The sequence below is a fragment of the Nannospalax galili genome, unplaced genomic scaffold (genome assembly GCF_000622305.1).
Source record: "Nannospalax galili isolate Female #2095 unplaced genomic scaffold, S.galili_v1.0 scaffold2660, whole genome shotgun sequence".
Classification (NCBI taxonomy): domain Eukaryota; kingdom Metazoa; phylum Chordata; class Mammalia; order Rodentia; family Spalacidae; genus Nannospalax; species Nannospalax galili.
This window is the reverse complement of record NW_008345902.1, coordinates 349,570-365,574: the sequence shown is the minus strand read 5'-3', so window position 1 is coordinate 365,574 and position 16,005 is coordinate 349,570. Positions and strand designations below refer to the sequence as shown.

Genomic DNA, 16,005 nt, shown 5'->3' with positions numbered 1-16,005 from the left:
CACCAGAGTGGACTTGTTAGAGGGGCCATTCACACTTATCTTGCCTAGAACTATAAACTGAGTACTGCCAAGTCTACCCACAGCTGTGTCCTCCCCACCATCATATACAGCATTGTCTAGCTTCATAAAATTTCCAATTCAGGGGCTGGAGAAATGGCTCAGTGGTTAACAGCACTGGCTGTTCTAACAGAAGATCCAGGTTTGGTTCCCAGCACCAACATGGCAACTAACAGCCATCCATAACTCTAGTTCCAGGGGATCTAATGATCTAATGCTCTCTTCTGACCTCTAGGGGCATTACATGTACATGATGCATGCAAGCAAAACACTCGTGAAAAGTTTCCTCAATTCAATGGTATGCAGATGTTAATGTTAATTGCTTTAACTTGCAACTCTTTTTTGTTTTTTTGAAACAGTGTCTCCCTGTAGCCCCAGCTGCCCTGGAACTCACTATGTAGACCAGGCTGGCCTTGAACTCACAGAGAGATCCATCTGCCTCTGCCTCCCGAGTGCTGGGATTAAAGGTGTTCCACCATGCCTGGTGTTTAAAATGAGTGTTTTTCCTGCATATATGTAAGTGCACCTGTGCAAGAGTACCTGCGGAGGCCAGAAGATAGCATCAGATCCCCTGGAGCTGGAGTTATGGATGGTTGTTAGGCACCATATGGGTGCTGGGAACCGAACTTGGGTCCTCTGCAACAGCCAGTGCTCTTAACTGTTGAGCTGTCTCTCCAGTCCCTAACTTACATTTCTTGATTGTGCTTGTGACTCGAGCCACTTTTATGCTAGTTAGGTCTCCCTCTCTCTCCTTTAAACAGAATCTTGCTATATAGCCCAGGATGGTCTAGAACTTGAGGGCCTCTGCCTCTGGAGTGCTGAATTAAAGGCATAAGCCACCATACCAGGTCTGGGATTACTTTTGTCCATATATATAGTCTGCTAGGAGCTATACTATTTTTGTAGTTTTGGCTCTTGGCTTTTTCTTACTGCTGTACAGGCTTTTCTGTAGAAAAAATTCTGCTGTTCACCCCTTCTCTTTGAAGGGACCACAGATTTAGAAAGGCTGAAGGAATAACCCAAAGATACGCTTGACTTTGTCCTATCACCAGAATATGACAAGCTTTGGTAAGAGCTGGGCCTCTTCTAAGCTGGTGCTCTACAAGGACAAGGCCATGTTTAGCCAATATTATGAAGCCCAATGGTGAGAGGGTGGTGGAGTGGAAGAGTTCAAGCCAGGCATCTCCCCAAGTGCTGCTCAAAATGGAGATGAATTTGGACTTCAAGGTTCAGCTATGTAGCTCAACACCATGCCAAGGAAATCAAAGTTGGTAGTAGGAAGTATTATAATTTTTGTTCCAGCTCCTCAACTGAAATCTTTGCAGAAAATCCAGTTAGAGTAGGAATTTTGCACTGCTCAGAGAATTCAACCTAAACCAACCTGAAAAAGCCATGCATATAACAAGTAAATATATCGTAAGGCACCATGTGATCCTTGAAAACCTGGTCTTCCTAAGAGACAGTGTCAGCAGGATCCACATGAAACTGGATACTGACTAGCTCATTAAGGTTCATTTGGGATGCTGGGGATGTAGCTTAGTTGTAAGAATGCTTGCCTAGCATGCAAGAATCCCTGGGTTCCACTGACAGCATCACATAAACGCAGCATGGTATCACAGGCCTGTAGTCACAGCAATTGGGAGATGGAGGAGAACCAGAAGTTCAAGGTTGTCTTGGCTGTACAGCAAGTTAGAGGCCAGCATGGAATAAACGAGCCTGTCTCAAAAACAAAACAACAAAACACCCCCGACAAACAAAGGTTAACTTGAACAAACAATATCAGAACATAGAACACAGGCTAAAACTTTTTGTAGTTCTCTATAAGAAGCCTACAAGCAAAGTTGATTTTGAATTCTGAGTTTCAGTTTTAAGCAAAAATGGCTAAACCATGATTCACAATTTTAAAAAAGGCAGCAGCACCTAAACACAAACCTGCCTCATCGTAGTGCTAGGGTCAACTAAGCAGCACTGTTCAGCCCTCCCGGGTATGACGTAGGTGTGGCCTGAGCACAAGCCAACAGGTACTCCCCAAACTAGGACCCACTTGACACACAAACCATTGCCCATGCTTCTGTCAAGTGGGACTTTAAAATCCACTTGTCAACATCAAAGCCAAGGCCTGCAGGAGGTACATTAACATACCATAAGGCTCTGGAGCTGCCTAGCATTCATGCCCAAGTTCTGGGGACCAAGGAATCTGCACTTCACTGGAGCATGAGCCTTTGACTGGTGATGAGCTTCTTGGACACAGCAGAGTGCCAAAAACCCAAATCAGCTGGGACAGAAGTTTGTGCCTCAGCAGCAGGCTGGACATGGAGTTGAAATCTCTTAGTGTGGTACTAGAAAAGTAGGGACCAGTCTGTTCTGATGCTGGTGGGCAGAAATTGCTAGGAGCTCAGGCCCTTTCCCGCTGCAAGGAGGCTCTTTCCAGAGATCAGGTGCCCCAGGAACTATGTTGCCCTGCCCAGGCCCACTTGGGCCCAGCACCTGCTCTTGGTGTCATGGTCCCAGGCATCTACAGCACCACTTGCAGAGTAGCTTTTGAAATTAGCCTACCAGGCTCAAAGTGGCATGTTGCCTGTTTCCTTGAGGGGGCAAACAAATCATAACTTGAAGGTTTTGAACAGAGTGCCAAATAAATGCCACTGTTACTGTTTGTATGACCTTTTCCCCCAAGAATTCCTAATAATCCCACTACCACTCCTGGTGGTCTGAAGCTAGGATCCTCTCCTAAGCACTCTGCCACCTACCTTTCCCACAGCAACCTGTTTCCAGGGGTCCTTCCTTTTCTGGGTAGAGCAGCCTACCTCTCTGGCAGGTGCTGCTTGTGCCTGGATGCCTACCTCCTCTTAGGGCCCCATTATCACCGCAGAGTATCTGTGTGTCTGTGCACAGGGTAAAGATTCCTGAAATACCTTCAGGATACTGCTGTAGGCTCAGTGCTGCAGTGGTGACCCTGATCCTGACTTCCCAATGATATACCCTACAGACCCTTACCATCCTAGAGGGTAAAGCCCATACCTACCTGGTTGGGTACAGCCCTGGGAAGATACTACCTCTGCACAGAGGATCCGGGGGTAGGATGTAACCCTCATCATCCTGTCCTCTGTGATCTCTGGGAGACTGGCATAGGGTGGGTGTACTGCCTGAGTCCTACCTGCCCAGGGGGTGAATGAACAAGCCACATGAACTCAGAGTGACCTCTTTATTTTAGGCTGAGTTGGTGGCCACTTGGGGCATGTAACAGTCAAGGTGTTGACCCTTGGGTTCTCACTGATACAGGAGAGGCTGTATAGCTGTGGGAGTTGGCCAGGGTCCTGCATGTTTATTGCCCCTCACCAAGGTAAGTCTGGAGTAGGAATGTCCTGGATTTGGGTAGGAGCAATGCTCATATCCCAGGCATGGGCAGAGATATCTGGGCCAACAAAAGTGAGTGGGGCAGTTGCTCAGTTGCTGCCCAATAAATAAACAACCTAGCTTTATACTCCCTACACCCGGTCTTCTAGGTTAAGAAGGCTCTCTTGTTCTTGGCTCTAACAAGAAACTGGCTCAAATTTTAGCTGTCCCAAAGGATTGGAGAGGTGCAAAACCAGACAGCTGTGTTAGCCTTGGATAGGCTCCTAATGCCCATTTCTGTGTTGCTATCCTAATAGGGGCTGCCCAGTGTCCATGAGAGCAGGCCAGGGCCAGCCATGTTTACTGGAGGACCATCAGGGATGCAGAGCCCCTAAGGAGTGGCAGCTACAGGTATCATCTATGGGACCTGAGAGGCAGGGCCAGGATAGAACAGGCTTGACACATGGAGTTGACTCAGCTCTGTGCTAGAGAAGAGGCACTACCCTAGGTTTCCAGGGGAGATGTGGAGCTAGAAAGAAGGACAAGAGCTGAAGAGTGCCGCCACATCAGGCTGGCCTCTAGTGTCCCATGACTGGATGTGCAGGGCATATAAAGTTCCTGTGGCTCCTTTGGTCCCTGAGGTCCAGCCTCCACTACTTGCCAAGGCCCCCTCGAGACAGCAGCTCCACATAGCTCAGGGCACTCTGCAGTGATGTCAGGCAGTATCCTTCTTCTCCAATCAGGTACCTGTATGGAGGTAGGCAAAGAGGCATGTGTCACCTGAAGGGGACAGAAGACCAAGCTAGTGCTCTGGCAAATCTGCCCTTCTCACCTAGACACTGATTGACCACAGCTAAGGCTTTCAGGGAGCTGGGTGGGGGAAACCTTTCATCACTCCTGGTCCTGACCCAGAGATGGCCTTGGAGCATGTACTGCCCTTCTATAGGCAAATGCTGTTCAGCGAGATGCCCTTCAACTCCAATCTAGGGTCTGCAGAGTGAAGGGCTGTGGAACACACTGGTATGAGTAGTACCCTAGAGGGCTGCTCAAAATTGATTGTGGTGCTACATGCCTCCCCCGCAACCCTCACAGCCTATCACTGCAACTGGTTTAGTTGTCTGGGGGTGAGGTTCCCTTGCCCCCATTGCCATATAAGACCTCCACCCTGGGGAGTGCACGTCAGCCCCCAATCCCCTGCTGGACTGGGGCTCCTTCCTACCCTTCGTGAGTGAATTCCTCTAGCGCTGCACACTCTGATACCAGCTGGGGGAGGCCACTCCTCAGCACCACAAAGGACAGGATGGGTAGCAGGTCATCAGCACCACTGCTGGGCAAAGGTACAGGGGCCAGTGAACATATAGCCAAAGGGTCCACTTGTTCCTGCTGTCTGGAGCCATCTCGGCCTGGCTGGCTATAATCCCTGTACCCTTCCACCCACTAGTACAGGAAACTTCCTGGCCATGGCAACACTGTACCCAAACAAGTGTCAGTAGCTGGATACACTGGAGGCCTTTCTGCTTCTCCAATGGGCTGTGTTCTTAGGCTTTTTGGAACTTAGGAGCAAGAGACAGATTGGTGGACACTCACCACAGCACTAGATTCTCTGGACCCACCTCAGTAGAGGTGCACAAGAAGGCTATGTGGCTTCTGGGGAGAGCATAGAGACCAATAAGCAAGGAGGTAGCTAGAACCTGAGACCTTGATTTGGGTCTGGCTTCTTCCCCATGGGCCAGGGAGACTCCACCCACCTTCTCAATGTCCTGCCACCTGTAGAGACATGATGGCCTCCCACTGATGGGGTTTGGACCAAGACTATGATTTGCAAACTTTTAGCCTGGAAATTTTTTAAATTTTTATTTTATGTATATTACTATATTGTCTCCATGTGTGTTAGTGTACCCGTGTTGGCAGTGGACAGAAGAGGCATCGGAACCCCTGAAACTGGAATTACAGTTGTTAGTTGCCATATGGGTGCTGGGATTCAAACCTGGGTTTTCTGCAAGAACAGCCAGTGCTCTTAACTGCCTAGCCACCTCTCCAGCCCCCATGGGAACTTTATTTTATTTTTTGGTCTTTTTGAGACAGGGTCTCCCTGTAGCCTCAGCTGGCCTGGAACTCACTATGTAGACCAGGCTGGCCTTGAACTCACAGAGATCCGCCTGCCTCTGCCTCCTGAGTGCTGGGATTAAAGGCATGCGCCACCACGCCCCACTCCCATGGGAACTTTTTTAATAAAATGAGTAAAGAGGGCAAGGGGTGGCAGGTCCTGTGGTGGGGCTGGACTAACAACCCAGCTTTGGAGTGGGTGAGAAGTATCTGTCCTTCCCTCCCCTTGAGTCCAGCTCCTCATGGGTGACTTTATACTTGGCTCTGATGTTTACTTACAGGGCTCCAGCTGCAGGCCAGGGTCACAGCCCCTTAGTCTGCAATGACTGGTGTCCTCAGGACTGACCAGAGCCCCAGGCCATGTGACTTGGGCGGGGGGGGGGGAGTGGATGTGGAAGGGAAGCCCCAGTGCTGGGAGATCAGTGCAGGAAATGTGTCTTTTTTCAGGCTTACACCTTCCCTGCCCCCTCTAGGTATGCACCTAGGGGTCCAGACATGTGCTTCTGGGGAGATCACCCTCTGTTTCACCAGATTAACAAGGGCCCAGATCTCTGTGATCCCCTGGCTTAGACAGAGGGTACTGCAATAGCAACCCTGTCCAGATAGGCTGGAATGCATGGTTGTGTGGGTGGGAGTCTTCTTTCCTGCCCTCTCAACCCATTGTCAGTAGGAATGAGCTGTGCGTGACATGTTCAGGGAAGCAGTACCACCAGGGTCCTTTTTGGTCAGACATAGGGCAGGACACATATACTAGAGTTCCCCTAGGAAGTACCACCCCATTCTGGACTCACATGGCAGCAGCATGAGGCTGGGGTCCAGCTTTGGGCCTGGCTTCTTGGGCACGGCAATAGTCTTCTGCACAGATGCAGATGACCCGCAGAGTCCGCACTATGGTACAGAAACATGGCTTCAGTGGAGTGTAGTAGGGTCGGGGTGATGCAGGAGGATTTAGCAGGGGTAGGAAGACTTGAAGGATCCAGTGGAGGGGAGATCATGCTGTCACTTCCATCCAGGGGTCTCCTGATACTGCCCACCCTCTCCTGATAATGCAGGACTACAGAAGGATAGCACCAACCCTCCTGGAGGGTATCACCCCCATATTTGACTAGTGACGGGCTTCTATGCTAGGGGGAAGGCACCACATCCCTGCCTTCCACCTGTCAAACCTCTGGGCCCCTCAGACCCCCGCACCAATGCACTCCAGCTTCTTCTGGGGACAGCTCTCCAGGATCAGCAGCCCCAGCTCCTGGGCCGCAGTGCTGTATGGGTAGGTGGAGGCTCCTTGAGCCTCAGGGACACGGGGGAGGAGCTTGGTGGGGATGCCAAGGGCTGTGGGTGGCGCATTCCTGTACAGCTCCATACTCCTGCTCACAGCAGCCTCCCGGCTTCGGTGCACACTCCTAGAGCAAAGAGGCCAGGCTTAACTACCATAGAGATGCTGTTCCATAGACAAGCATGGCTGTGGCTGGGGTTTCTGGAGCTTGGTCCTGGGAGAGCTGGTCATGCATCTGAGAAAACAGCTTGACTGTCCCCAAAACGAGGAGGTAGGCAAAGCCACCTATAAACTTAAGACACCTGAGGATGGCCTCAGGATCAGAGAGGGACAGGCCCCTGGGAGACTGAGATGGAGACTCCAGCTCATAGGGGTTGTCAGTTGGCTGAGGGCAGTACCTGTAGAGGGCCAGCAGCAGGGGCCACAGTGGGGAGAAGAAGGGCTCTTCAATACATGCCAGGCAGCGGTCCTTGGAGGTGGCTGTATTCAGGCTTTCAAAGGCCAGAAGAGTCAGTGAGAGCAGCCTATCTGCCAGGAACAGAGTTGGGGATGTCCAGACAGGCCCCTTACCTGCCCCCACCTCTTTAGAAGCTCCACACCTAGAGCCAAGGTGCCTCATTCCCTACAGGTAGCTTCTGTGCAACTAAGCTACAGATAGGATCCAGATTTGGAGGGAAGGGGGCTTCAATCTGGTTATTCCTACTTGCTGACACCCCCACCCCCACCTATTCTATGTCATGTGGTCTGGGGTCAGGTCTCAGCTCTTCTTCCTTAGGGCTAATTTGGTTATACACATCTCCCATGTAGCTAAGTGGTATGCAGAGGCAAGGAGATAACAGCCTCTTTCTGAAAAGAGGCTCCTATGTTTACAGAAACCTAAGGGACTTTAGAATCATGAATAAGGTCCCAACCTGCTGAACCTTCCTCACTGATTCAGAGAAGACCTAGGAGCCTTGGGGTGAGCACGGCCAGGTCATCTGCTGATCAGAAGCTGTGATAGGCCTTCCACCAACAGAAGAGCAGACTGGCCCAGGGAAAGAGTCGAGGGGCGAATAGGCCTAGTCTCCTGGTCTCCCTGTGTAGGCCTGTAGGCCAAAAGGGAAGACACCACATCCCTGTGCTCTGACACTAGTCCCACTCACTTTCTGAAGGACTGGGATGGACCAAGGCCTGCTCTACTGGGCTGAGCTTGGTCCTATGGTAGGTGGACAGAGGGCTTTGCTGTCCAGGGCAGTGAGTTGCACTTGAGGGCTGGAAGATACAATTGGGGCAGCTCCTGTGTTGGTGCCTGCAGGCTCACCAATGGCATTGTGTATATCCTTCACTGTACTCTTCAGACATTCCAGTAAGGGTTCTCTCTTTGCTCCTGTGGTCTGTGACTCAGATTGTGACCCAGTGCCCTGGCCCCACTTCTCAGATATAGCCAAAAACTGTTCCAGGTCCTCAAAGGAGCTGTCCTTATCTGGCAGGCAGGATGAAACCTCTACCAGGGGTGATGAAGGCCCTGCTGGGCTGCTGTCTGCTCCTCTGTCCAGGGGGCCAGGGTAAAGTGGAGGGGTAAGGGGGGTGGCATGAGGTCCATCCAGGGGCCTTGGGGCTGCACTGGGCTCTGAGGGGGAAAGCATGCAGTAGAGGCTCTGGGAAGACCGAAGTCGCCGGCTCCCGGGAGCCAGTAGCCCATTGGCATCTGGGGGCAGTGAGCAGCAGCCCAGGGCAGGTGCAGCACTGACAGCAGTCTGGCTCACAACTGGGTACAATGCACTGTATACTGCACACTGGAGCTTCTTCAGGAGCTTCGAAATTGGGTGGTCAGGAAGGCTGCAAGGAGAGGAGCAGACTGGCAGGCAAGATGCAGTTGGGCCCTAAAGAGTCCACCCCAGAGGGCATCTTCTATGTTCACCCATTGTTTTCATCCCCAGCAAAGAGTAAGCACCACAGGGACTGCCATCAGAGCTAGGCAGGGCCTCAATCTACTCTCTGGCTTTAAGCTAACAAAATCTGAGCTCAGTCCCTATAACTGACCTCAGCCACTTGAACCTCAGGTCCTCATCTGTGACATTACCTGTCTATAAAAATTGTCACACTACAAAAGATTTCAGAAAAGTAACTCCTCTGCTACTCCCTATAGGCATTATAAAGTCTGACCTATCCCACCTGGAGAAGCTAATGGAAGCCAATGAAAACCCATTAACACAAAGGGTCCTTGGTGCTGCCAATCTCGAGTCAGCAGCACTGGCCCCTCTGTAGGCACCTCCTGCCCCCAGGCCTGCTGTCTTCCCAGCCCTTCTAAATAATGTCTTTTCTTTCTAACTCTTGCTATCTTCCAACAGCAAACAGGAAAAACTCCAGGTTAGGGGATGGGGTCTATGAGTACCTGAGCAACTGGGAGACTAGGTTGGTCACTAGTGCCAGGTCCCCTGGGCTCCTCTTGAGCTTGGCTCTCCAATACTTTGGCCAGTCCTACAGGACAGAGGACCTTGGAGGATTCCGCATGGTGGGTTCCCCACAGTGGGGTACCCTGCTAGGGTCACGTGAGGTTACTCTCAAGTGTGGGGGAAAACAAACTCCTGTATGGGCCCGTGTAATCCCAGTTCTGCCATCCCTCTACTTGGACCAGTGAGACTCACATGGTCTTGTTCATATTCCAGGATGGCAGCATAGAGAGATCGCTGTTCCTGCTCCTCTGGGGTAAGGGCAACCTGACTGCAGAACCTCCTGGGGAGGAAGACAAGCTGGGCACAAGGCTGGACCTGTGGACTCGGGAGCCGCTGCCCAGCCTCCCAGCATGCCTATGAAACAGACAGGAGGCACACCTGTTGGCAGCCTCCTGGAGCCGCAGGCGGCGCTCTTCCATCTTCCTCTGGAGCTAGGGTGGCAGAGTCAAGGGACCAGCAGTGTCTGACTTGAATGGGCCTTCACTCTTGCCCTATGCCTCATCTGCTCTACATTCCCCAAGTACCTGAGATATCCCAGGGGTCCAGCAGGCAGGTAAGACTGCCTCTGCCCTCCACAGATGAGCCTAGCAGTAGGCAAGCCCCAAAGAACAGGCACTAGCTCGGGGAGGCAAACTTGACAAATAGCAGTTAATCAACACTAGGGAAGGTAAAGGGCAGCTCATTCAGAGAGGTGAGGAGGGTAGAGGCTAAGGAGGACCTGGAAAGCAGAGTAAAGGTCAGGGTCATCTCTTTGGAGAGATTCTTCTTCACAGCTGGAAAGGCTCATAGTCCCACACCCAGCTGGCACCTGGTTCCTCCTCCCTATCTACCTCTTCTCCACCCTCAGCTCAAGATCACACTTTCATCTCCCCTCAAGGATGCTGTCTCCTCTCTGGCTTTGGCAATCACCAGATTCTCCATCATCTGTCGTTGCAGAGACAGGGTCTAGGAAGGAAAGAGGGAGTAAAAACCAGTTCTCACTTGCCCTGGACCCTTCTCCCCGACCAATCCCTTCTCTGAGCTCTGGCTCACCAGTGATGTCTTCTGCATGGCCTGGCTAGGATCCAGACGGGCCATCCGGGCCTCATATGTGGCCCTCAGCTTCTGGTTCTGCAGGGAGGCCTCCTCCAATGGCGTTAGCTCCCTACGAATAGTAACAAGCTGCTGTCCATGTGCAAGAAGTCCAGGAGTGTTTTTGTGACCTGAGCAGTTATCTTCACACCCCTCTTGACCTCATTCTGAGACCAAGAGGTAAGAAGGTGATGATCAGGCAGGAAGGAAACTTAGAGGGGTAGTCTAGGAGAGGCTAAAAATACTGTCCCTTTGAATCTGCTGTCAAAACATGGGCATTGATATTGTCAGGGCTTTGAGCTTCTCAAGAGAAGCTGGGAATTTGGATTTTTATGAAAATCAGTTATATTTCTATGCCAACAATATGGATTCCTGAAAGGGAGGTACTATAGGGGCCAAACACCAAGATTCATTTGTAGCCCACCAAAGGGGAAAATGTCTATTCAGTAAAGTACAGCAGCATGCCACACTCTTCTCTGCTTTCAGAGGTGGCAGACAACAGGATGTGAAGACTGAGGAAGTTTGTGTCTGGCCCAGCGCTGAAGCTGCACACACAGACAGAAGGTGCCTGGGGAGTAAGAAGGGGAAGGTACCCCTCAGATTTGGGGAAAGAGGGTCCTGATTCATCAATGTAGGGCCACTGGGTTTCTTGCATCTGAGTCTTGGTGTTTTTCATTAGTTCTAAAAATTGTTTGCTGTTACAGCTTCAAATAAGGCCTCTCCCCATTATCTTTCTTCTCTTTCTAGAACTTCAAGAAATATGCTAAGCCTTCTGTCTTTCCTATTTTCTGTCTTGTTTCTGTCACACCTGGATTTTTTAAAAATCTTTTGCCAATTTATGAATTTTCTCTTTTTGTTATAAACCTGTGTACTTTTTTTTCTTTTCTTTTGAGACAGGGTCTCATGTAGGCCAGGTTGTCCTTGAACTTGCTATGTAGTGAGGCTGGCCCTGAACTCATAATAGTCCTTCTTCTAGTTCCCAAGATCTGGGACTACAGACATATGCTACCACTCCTGGAATCCCAACTAGGTTTTTTTCCTTTTTGAAAAAGGAAAAAAAGGGTCTCATATCTCAGACTGGCCTCAAACTCACTATATAGCTGAGGGTGGCCTTGAAACTCCTGATCATCCTGCCTCACTTCCTAAGTACCAGGATTATAGGCATGTACCACCACAACCAGTTTATGCAGTGCTGGGGATCAAATCGAGAAACTCATGCATACTAGACAGGCACTCTATCATTGAGCTACATTCCCAACTACCTAACTAGTTTTATTTTTATTTTTATTATTATTATTATTTTTTGTCTTTTTTGAGACAGGGTCTCCCTGTAGCCCCAGCTGTCCTGGATTCACCATGGAGACCAGGCTGGCCTCAGACTCACAGAGATCCGCCTGCCTCTGCCTCCCGAGTGCTGGGATTAAAGGCGTGCACCACCACACCCAGCTAGTTTTAATTTTTATTTTATTTAATTTTTGGTCTTTTTGAGACAGTCACCCTGTGGCCACAGCTGACCTCCATCTCCCAGCAATCCACTTGCCTCTGCCTCGTGAGTGCTAGGATTAAAGGTATGTTCTACCATGCCTGGCTCCCTAACTAGTTTTTAAAAACTACTTTCAACATTGTATTTTTTAAAATTTACTTCTACTCCAATTTTTATTGCTGGATCTATCTCTATAGTTTCTTGTTCAGATGGGTTTTTATTTTTGTTTGTTTGTTTGGTTTTTTTTTGGTCTTTTTGAGACTAGGTCTCCCTGTAGCCCCAGCTGGCCTGGAACTCATGGAGATCCACCTGCTTTTGCTTCCCAAGTGCTGGGACTAAAGGCATGAGCCACTACGCCCAGTTTCTTATTCAGATGTTTTCAAATGGGTTTTATATCTTTAAACAGAGCTCAATGTATCTGTGCCTGATAACTATTTGAAAACTTTGCAGGTTTCTGTCATTAGTTCCTTATCATTTTTTTTTCCTTTTTCAAATGGCTGTCTTTGTGGGCTATTAATTTTATGAAAAATGAAGGTTCTTTTCTCTTAAGAGGATTTACAACTGGTTTTGTCAGGCATAGGGTGTGCCTACTCTGGGACCTACTTTTACCAAGTGCCCCATGGAAAGTTCACTTTGCTTGGCTTCCAAACCCATCCACAGGATTAGCACACGTCCCATCTTGTCCATCTTACTTCTTGGAGCTTTGTGATTCTGCCACCTGCAGCTTCTGGAAGATCTCAGGAGGCAGGAAAGGAGCGAGCTTCCCTCCTTCATCTGAACACACTCGGCGGTGTCGGGTGGTAGGCAAGGGGACAGGAGAGGCCACAGGTACAGCTGGCTTTACACATGTTTTCCCTGCAAGCCATGCAGAGCCAGGGGTCAGTAGGTTGGGAACCATCCCACAAAGTAGATGACAACTAGAAGCTACCAGGTGAGCCATGTTCTCTGGGTACCCACCAAGTTTTGTAGCTGTTGACTGGGCCCGTTCCAGACACTGCTCAGCTAGCTTCAGCATCTTTGAGGTATCAGGGGGCACAGTTTCCCCAGCTTCTGGGAAAGGACATGAAAGCTAGTTATAGTCAGTTCTACCATGAATCAGATACTTAGTAAGAACAAGGAACTGGAAAAGCTGGGCAAGCTCACTCTTCATTCATGTGATTATCAGGGCTCAAGCCCTTGGCAGCCCAGCATCAGACTGACACTTACCCTTCATTGGCTCCTGAGTGTCCAGTGTCTGCAGTCCTTACCAGGCCCACCTGCAACTTCAGTTCCTCTGGGGATGGGCATGCAGCTTCATAGCCACTGCACAGACACTTGGATGTGTGTAGACTCTCCTGGCCCCAACCACCTACTAGCTTTCTATGCCACAGACTTACCCCAGAAGGAAGAGGAGCAAGTACTCCCACTTTTCCATACCTCCATAGATGGGCCTGTTTATCTCAGCAGAGACATCTTCTTCCTGAACCCTGACAAGTCCACCCAGCTCTTGGATCTACTCTCCTGTTCCTCCTTTCAACAAACCCCTCACAGACTCTATTTTCTCCTCTGTTTTAGCACCCAACTTCCCCAAAACTGTCCCTATCCATTCCTACTTTACCAAAGATGGCAGGCTACTTGAGTTTGTTGTCATCTGGGATGCCATCTTCCCTCCGGGCTTCTCCTGCCAGTTTCTCTTCCCAATGTCTCAATCTAGGGAATGCCAGAACTTAGCTGAGCTCACTTACTCTCTGATAGTTCAGACTATGGTCCCCTGTCCAGTGGGATGTTTGTCCCTCAGACTGTACATGTTCACAGTGGAATTCTCTGTTTTTAAGGGTCTAATGCATCCAAGGCTGGCTTCAAACTCACTATGTATCTGAAAGCAATCTTGAACTTCTGATTCTCCTACCTTTTCCTCCTGAATGCTGAGATTTCAAGCATGTGCTATCATAGCTGGTTTATGCAGTGCTAGGACTCAAATCCAAGTCTTTTTGTATGCTAGGCAAACACTCTACCAAATGATCTACATCAGTAATCCCATGATGAAATTCTGTTTCTCCCCTCACACATGATGTTGCCCATCATCTGTCCCAGACATTAGCAGCTCACTATCAACCCCCAGAAAGCCTGGTTAGCTTCTTCTTCAATACACTCAAGCTCTTTGTTCCTCCTGACCCTGTGTGGTTTAGCTTCTGCTCCCATGTTGGCCACTCCCACAAAATTCAAAGCTTCCCTTCACACATAAACTCCTCAATTCCATTCAAAATGAACAGAGCTCCATCACACCCACTTCCTTCTCAGGACTTTTGCATGCACCTCTGCTGGCAATGCTCCCACCTTTGTACAGCTCACTTTGTACTGTTCTGAGCCAGTATCTTGACCTACTCCATTATCTACTCTCTTACTTATGGCACTGCCCCTCAGTGCTGCCATATTAGATTATGACAGCCCATGCTCATGCCAATGATGAGGTTGGAAAGAAGCAGGGGACTTCCAGGTGTAGGAACCATCAAGGACTAAGTTACCCACAATCTGGCCTACATGAGCAGCAAGTCTGAAAGCATACCTTTAGTGTTTTCCACTTCTTCCAGTAACACCTGGGAGATGTAGTGGATACTCCTCAGGTATTCCATGTATGCCTCCTGTATGTGGGGAAAGGAATAGCAAGGGTCAGGTCAACAGAGGGGAGTGACTGCATCATGCCTGCCAAGTAGATATCCTTGTGGGAAACACAGGATCAAGAATACCTGCTCATTTTTGAGATTTCTAGGCTACAGTGATGATTCATCTAGGACAGAGACAGTATCCCCACTGCGTAGACTTGAAGGAAAAGATGTTAGCACCTGAGAACAAAATTGGGATACTTCTTCCTGTAACTTCTGCACTAGAGAGTAGAACTGGGAACCAGTTGGACACATCTTTTCTCTCACTTTTTTTCCTCTCCAGCACATGAAGGAACTGAACTTTAATCTGAGGACCTGGCAAAGCAGACTCAGCAATGCTACCATTTCCACTCTGTATAACAAGTAATCTTCCTGTATAACTCAAAGGCCAGCATTCAATGGCTTAAGAAAATATTTCCTGAGAGCCTAAGGAGGGAATAAGGGCTCATATCTCAGCCTCACTTTCTGGCTTAGGTTATGTGAAATAACAAGTCTCCAAATCCTAGAGTAAGAATTTCCTGTGCTATGGGCCAGGTGAGGTGGTGCACACCTTTAACCCCAGCACCTGGGAGGCAGAGACAGGCAGATCTCTGTGAGTTCCAGGCCAGCCTGGTCTACATAGTGAGTTTCACGCCAGCTGGGTCAACAGGGAGACTCTGTCTCAAAAAAGGAAAACAAAACAAAACAAAAAAAAAATACTTTCTTGTGCTTATAGGAGCCCAGAGTCCTGAGCTTCAGAGTTTCGAGGGAGTGACTGCTCTGTCAAGGGCTCTCTGACAGCTACTACATCAAGTAGTAGCATGGTGTATGTGTTGTGTTTTGTCTGTTGTCAAATTGTCAAATTACTCGTTTTTAATTAACTCTATATTTCAAAGATCGGAATGAAATGGATTTCAGGTAGAATTTTGGTCTTGTGGGGAGCACGTGCTGCCCTAGGAAACCAATTTGGGGAACTAGGCAAACACTGATTCTTACTCTCCCAGGGTGGCCGGGCCGGCTTCTCTACCTGGCTGCGATCCTTTGAGCTGGCATTTATTCTCAGTGACAAGCCACACCCCTTTCCTACCCGCATTTCTTTACAAATGACCTCTGAAGGCAAATGCAAACAGCAGCATCACAAAAGATGGGTCAGTCGGCCTTTTCTGGATTCACTCTGTAATTAATTAAGTCTACAACCTCTTTCAGGAACACACACACACGCACACACAACTGTCTGTCACCTACATCTTGGAGGGCTGCTTCACCGGCCTTTTGATCCTCCTTTACAAATAGAACCTTGGCTCGAATTCAACGACTCACTGAATAGGTAAACCCGAGACCAAGCGCGGGCTGAACTGTCCGAGGTCCCTGCAGAGCTCGGTGCCCAACTCTTCGCCCTCCACCGCCCACCCGGGAAGCCTCCGGGCGGGTCCCGGGCAGCCGCGCGCGTCCAAGGCGCTACCCCTCCCGCTGCCGCCGCTACCGTGCCCCTCCCTGCCTCACCCGGGGCCTGTTGCCGGTGTCCAGCTCGATAGCGCCGTTGGCTAGCTTCATAGCACTCTGCAGCGGCTTGGCCGCGCCGTCCCCGGCCGCAGCGGCCATGGTGCCCGGCGCGGGAGGCGG

General features: G+C 49.8%; 1 protein-coding gene across 13 annotated transcripts; it reads right to left on the bottom strand.

The window, feature by feature from the left end:
* Positions 1-1,318: 1,318 nt before the first annotated feature.
* Vps9d1 (VPS9 domain containing 1) lies at positions 1,319-15,997 on the bottom strand. 13 transcript variants are annotated; one of them, XM_008842151.3, is made up of 16 exons: positions 15,886-15,997; positions 14,307-14,382; positions 12,719-12,811; positions 12,454-12,616; positions 10,240-10,351; positions 10,090-10,152; positions 9,586-9,638; positions 9,400-9,487; positions 9,147-9,232; positions 8,073-8,590; positions 7,171-7,300; positions 6,691-6,899; positions 6,291-6,387; positions 4,613-4,720; positions 4,055-4,140; positions 1,320-1,773 (listed from the first exon to the last, which is right to left on the bottom strand). In XM_008842151.3, the coding sequence occupies exons 1-16, from the start codon at positions 15,982-15,984 to the stop codon at positions 1,685-1,687; spliced, it is 2,070 nt and encodes a 689-aa protein (XP_008840373.1). In that variant the 5' UTR covers positions 15,985-15,997; the 3' UTR covers positions 1,320-1,684. The 13 variants fall into 13 exon arrangements, with proteins under 13 accessions (XP_029423681.1, XP_029423683.1, XP_029423688.1 ...); XM_008842157.3 differs by lacking the exon at positions 1,320-1,773 and having other exon boundaries at positions 3,249-4,140; XM_029567826.1 differs by lacking the exon at positions 1,320-1,773 and having other exon boundaries at positions 3,249-4,140; positions 4,613-4,717.
* Between the last annotated feature and the right edge of the window lie 8 nt (positions 15,998-16,005).

Bases quoted from the DNA above. Each gene is read 5' to 3' on its own strand.
- Vps9d1 (XM_029567821.1), bottom strand. From the start codon at position 15,984: ATGGCCGCTGCGGCCGGGGACGGCGCGGCCAAGCCGCTGCAGAGTGCT. The intron at 12,617-12,718 runs GTGGGTACCCAG...CATGGCTTGCAG, and splicing joins GTCAACAGCTACAAAACTTG to GGAAAACATGTGTAAAGCCA. The intron at 4,721-6,290 runs GTGAGTCCAGAA...ACCTTTGCCCAG, and splicing joins CAGCCTCATGCTGCTGCCAT to CAGTGGTGCTGATGACCTGC.